The 5,000-nt window shown below is 50.1% G+C and overlaps 1 protein-coding gene across 1 annotated transcript; it reads right to left on the bottom strand.

Annotated features, from left to right (window-relative positions):
• Nucleotides 1-1,039: 1,039 nt before the first annotated feature.
• On the bottom strand, nucleotides 1,040-2,743 carry EMWEY_00027280 (dehydrodolichyl diphosphate synthase, putative; the record flags this gene model as incomplete). Its single annotated transcript, XM_013478173.1, has 4 exons — nucleotides 1,040-1,199; nucleotides 1,460-2,056; nucleotides 2,308-2,450; nucleotides 2,660-2,743. The coding sequence occupies 4 exons, from the start codon at nucleotides 2,741-2,743 to the stop codon at nucleotides 1,040-1,042; spliced, it is 984 nt and encodes a 327-aa protein (XP_013333627.1).
• Between the last annotated feature and the right edge of the window lie 2,257 nt (nucleotides 2,744-5,000).

A 5,000-nucleotide genomic window follows, 5' to 3' on the forward strand; every position in this document is an offset into this window, starting at 1 on the left:
ACTCTGCTGCTGCTGCTGCTGCTGCTGCTAGTGATTGCGTAGATATATGTAGCAACAGCAGCAGCAGTGGCTGTCTTCCTGCTGCTGCTTTTGCTGCTGCTGCTGCTTTTGCTGCTGCTGCTGCCGCTGCTGGTAGTCCTAGTCTAGTACTTAGGATTGGGTGTATGTACACCCCAACTATAATATCTAAAAGGAGGCATTTTGCCTTCTGTCTAACGGTATACAAAAAGAAACTGCAGCAGCAGCAGCAGCTGCTGCTGCTGCTGCTGCTGCTGTAGACGTTGCGGCAGCGGGTAGCACTGCCTATAGCGCTGCAGCTGCTGCAGCAACAACAGATAAGGCAGCAACTTCTGCAGCAATAAACAAAGCAGCAACTGCTGCAGCAACGGAAACAGCAGCAGATACTGCAGCAGCAGCTGCAGCAACAGCAGCAAATGCTGCAGCAGATAGATAGACAAGCAATCGGAGGAGGAGCAGCAGCAGAATAAATCCGCTCGCCTATATACATCCGCCAGCAGCAGCAATTGCAGCAGCAACTGCAGCAACTGCAGCAGTAACTGCAGCAACTGCAGCAGCAACTGCAGCAAAAGGGAAAACAACAAAGACTGCAGCAAAAGCAGCCGGCGTTTGCATGTCATGCATCAAGGGAAGAGGAATCGTGCTGCTGCTGTTGCTGCAGCAGTTGCTGCTGCAGCTGTTTTAGTAGCTGCTGCTGTTGCTGCTGCTGCTGTTGCAGCAGCAACAGCAAAAAGCTGCTGGTGCAGCAGACACAGCAGCAGATGCCATGGCCTCATGTCTGGCCATAAGACAGGAATAAAATAAAAGAAACAACCCTCAGATACCTGCACATACACCCCACACACTAGCAGCAGCTGCTGCTGCTGTTGCTGCTGCTGCAGATGCTGCTGTTGCTGCTGCTGCAGATGCTACTTTCTATATACTATCTATATATATCTATCTCCCCTTCTCTTGTATCTATCTAGCGTGCTACCATCTCCTCTTCCTCCTCCTCCTATTGCTGCTGCTGCTGTTGCTACTGCTACTGCTGCTGCTGCTGCTGCTGCTGCTGCTGCTGCTGCTGCAGTACCTCGCATAGTAAGAAGTCCGATAGCCTCGCCTCTCCCGACGTGCGAATTAAAATTTCGGGCGACGGAAATTCGCCGGCCTGTAAATCCTTATAAAATGAGGAGCGTAACGAGCTGCAGCAGCAGCAGCAGCAGCAGCAGCAGCAGCAGCAACAGCAGCAACAGCAGCAACAGCAGCAGGTAATGTAACAGCACGTACTGTAAAAGGTAATGGAGCAGCAGCAGCAACAACTGTAGTAGTAGAAGCAACACATGAGCTACCAGCAGCAACAGCAGCAGCAAATGTGACAGCAGCAGCAGCTGCAAGCTGAACCCACAGCAGCAGCAGCAGCAGCAGCAGCAGCAGCAAGTGTAGCAGCAGCAGCAGCACGTACTTGTATATTTGTTTAGATTTGTCTTTTGTATCTATCTGACCAAAACGCAGCTGCTGACAAAACTCCTCCTCTGCATGCAACTGAAGGTTTGCTGTTGCTGCTGCTTCTGCTGCTGCTGCTGCATCTGCTGCTGCTGCTTCTGGTACTGCTGCTTCTACTGCTTCTGCTGCTGCTGCTGCTGTTGCTTCCCGCGGTGTATCCAATGGTGACGCAGAAGCAGACACCTCAGACTCTGGGGTGTATCTGCTGCTGTCTTGTTCACGAGACCCTAAAAGCTGCTGCTGCTGCTGCTGCTGCTGCTGCTGCTGCTGCTGCTGCTCTTCCTGCTGCTGTTGTTGTTGTTCCTGCTGCTGCTGCCCTTCCTGCTGCTGTTGTTGTTGTTCCTGCTGCTGCTGCTGCTGCTGCTGCTGCTGCTTGGGTGAGAGTATCCTAGCAACTTCATGTCTTCCTCCATAGGAGACACAAATCCTTAGCAGCAATCTTTTATTATTTTTTGTTTGTGCTGCTGCTGCTGCTGCTGCTGCTGCTAAATCAGACCCAACAAAAGATAAATCACCAACTACAACCAGACGAATTCCTTCCGACATCAAGAAACCCCTGCATACACACTAAACCCTAAACCCTAAACCCTAAACCCTAAACCCTAGAAAATCATAAACCCTAAACCCTAAACCCTAAACCCTAAACATAAACCATAGACCAATGAATACAAACCCGAAGAATAAACTACATACGTTTCACAGCTCTACACCGAAGGTAAGAACATAAACCCTAAACCCTAAACCCTAAACCCTAAACCCTAAACCCTAAACCCTAAACCCTAAACCCTAAACCCCTAGACCACTTACTGTATCCATTTAGGGTCCTTAAATAGTGTTTCTGCAAGATGAAGAAGAAAAGAAATTTCTTCTTTTTTTCTATAAAAATTATTTAATGCAAATGCATAAACAGATAAAACCCTCACACCTACTGCAGCACACGCTTTAGCTACCTGTATACATACAAACCCTAAACCCTAAACCCTAAACCCTAAACCCTAAACCCTAAAATATCCAAAAAAAAACTCTAAACCCTAAAGTAGCCAAACAACGACAGAAAAAAAAAAGAAAAATAATTGTATCTGTCTCTCTACAGCAGCAGCAGCAGCAACAACAACAACAACAGCAGCAGCAGCAGGAGGAGGAGGAGGAATATAATTACTTGTTTTAGTGTATTTGCTCCTCTTTTATGTCCCCTAAAAGGAGACTGTCTCCTTAATAATGATGATCGTCTATTGCCATCCATTATAACAGCAACATGTGTTGGTGCAGCAGCAGCAGATAATAACCAACATAATACACGTTCCCAGCTGCATGCAAATTGCAGCAACAGCAGCAACAGCAGCAGCAGCAGCAGCAGCAGCAGCAAGAAGGAGAAGAAGAGATATTAAATTGCCGCATGTAGCCGCATACGCGGCAGCAGCAAGTTCTGCTGCAGCAGAGCAAAGACACCATTCAAATTGTGAGCAAAGGGAGACAGCAGCAGCAGCAGCAGCAGCAGCAAGACTCAGCAGCAGCAGCAGCAGCAGCAGCAGCAGCAACAGCAGCAGCAGCAGCAGCAGCAGCAGATAATGTCATACACGGTTAGCATTTTGATAGAAGTGGAAGGATACAAAAAAAGCAATTTTCAACTTTAGTTGCTGCTGCTGCTGTTGCTGCTGCTGCTGCTGCTGCTGCTGCTGCTGCTGTTGCTGCTCCTGTTTACGTTGCTGCTGTTGTCGCTGGTGCTGCTGCTGTTGCTGTTGTTGCTGCTGCTGCTATACAGACGCAACAGCTGCCCGATATATGCTGCCTTCAACAGCTTTTTTGCTGTTCCTGCTGTCGCTGCTGCTCCTGCTGCTCCTGCTGCTGCTGCACTTGCTGCTGCTGCTGCTGCTGCTGTGGAGGAGAGAGTTAAGACCTTCTAGGGTCCCCATATGCTCCTTGTTATTATTGAGGTGTACAGGCAGCTGAAATACTAGACCCTAAACCCTAAACCCTAGGGTTTAGATGGTATACTGCAGACCCTAAACCCTAAACCCTAAACCCTACAGAAAAACCCTAATCAATGAAGAAGAAACCTAAACCCTCGACTAGGTGTTAAATTGTTAATAGAAGCTCATTTGTGCTCCTAGTATTAAGAACCTTAATACGAAACCCTAAACCCTAAACCCTAAACCCTAAACCCTCAGGTTCAAATCGTAAACCCTAGGCACTCGACAGGAGCGGGAACACCGCGTCCTTCAATTGTAACCTTTAACTATAAACCCCTACCTAAACCCCTTTATTATTAAACCCTAAACCCTAAACCCTAATTCCTAAACCCTAAACCCTAAACTCTTGAAGTCGGTACCGGGGCTCGCTGCTGCCGACGGGTTGTGGGCACAGCAGCAGCCGCGGTTGCTCTCGAGGGTTTAGGGTTTAGGGTTTAAGGGTCCAATGCTATATATAAAGATATTTTAAGGGTTTATTATTTCTTTTTTCTTTTATTCTCTCTTAAACCCCCCATATTATCTCTTTTTGCTGCTCCTCTTATAGGAGAGGGGGGCCCCCCGAGCACATGGGGGGCCCCCCTCGGTTCCTCCTTAGCATTCCCCATCAAACCCTCCTCTGTGGTGTACGTACATCTCAGCAGTATATTCGAAAATAATGATGGGGGCCCCACTTAGAGCTCTGGGGGGCCCCATGGGGGCCCACCTCAGGGGTCTGGGGGGCCCCACGGGGGCCCCCAGCACCACATTTTCGTTTCAAGGGTCGTCTAGATATATTAAAGGGAAACCTGGGGCCCCCAGAGGGTTCCTATTAGGGCCCGGGGGCCCCTTCGGCTTTAATGTGGAGGTGTACCCTGGGGGGCCCCCTCCTAAGTACTACCCCTACCGGCAATCCTTGGGGGCCCCCCAGGGGCCCCCAAAGAAGGGCTTTGAGGGCTCGCCCAGCAGCAGCCACATTTCAGCAAAACCAGAGGTCCCCCTACAGGCCCCTGCAGCAACAGCAGCAGCAGCAGCAAATGAGCCGCTGGGCTCTTGCTATATAGGTTTGCTGCAGCAGCAGCAAACCCTGCAGCAGCAAATGGTACAGCAGCAGCGACGCTGTTGCTGCTCTGTTGCTGCTGCTATGGAGACAGCAGAACCCACAGCGGCACTAATTCCTGCTGCAGCAGATGCTGCTGCTGCAGTTGCTGCTGCTGCAGCTAAAATAGCAGCAGCAGCAGCAGCAGTAAGAGCTGTGCACAGTCCAAGGCTACCGCTGCTGCAGTCACTCTTTCGATGGGGGGGCCTTACTGCTGTAACCGTACCCAGCAGCAGCAGCAGCATGAGTAACAGCAGCAGAAGCACGAGTAGCAGCAGCAGCGGTGTAGGTTCCCTTTTGGGCGCATGCACCGATGGTGGCCCTGCTGCAAGTGCTGCAGCTGCAGCAGCTGCAGCAGCAGCTGCTGCTGGAGCTGCTGCTGCTGCTGCTGTTAAGGAAGCAGTTGAAGGATGCGCTTTGCTGCTGTGGAAAGGAAACAAATGGAGAGGTACGTG

Source organism: Eimeria maxima, genomic scaffold (genome assembly GCF_000499605.1).
Source record: "Eimeria maxima Weybridge genomic scaffold, Emw_scaff301, whole genome shotgun sequence".
NCBI classification, from domain to species: Eukaryota; Apicomplexa; class Conoidasida; order Eucoccidiorida; family Eimeriidae; genus Eimeria; species Eimeria maxima.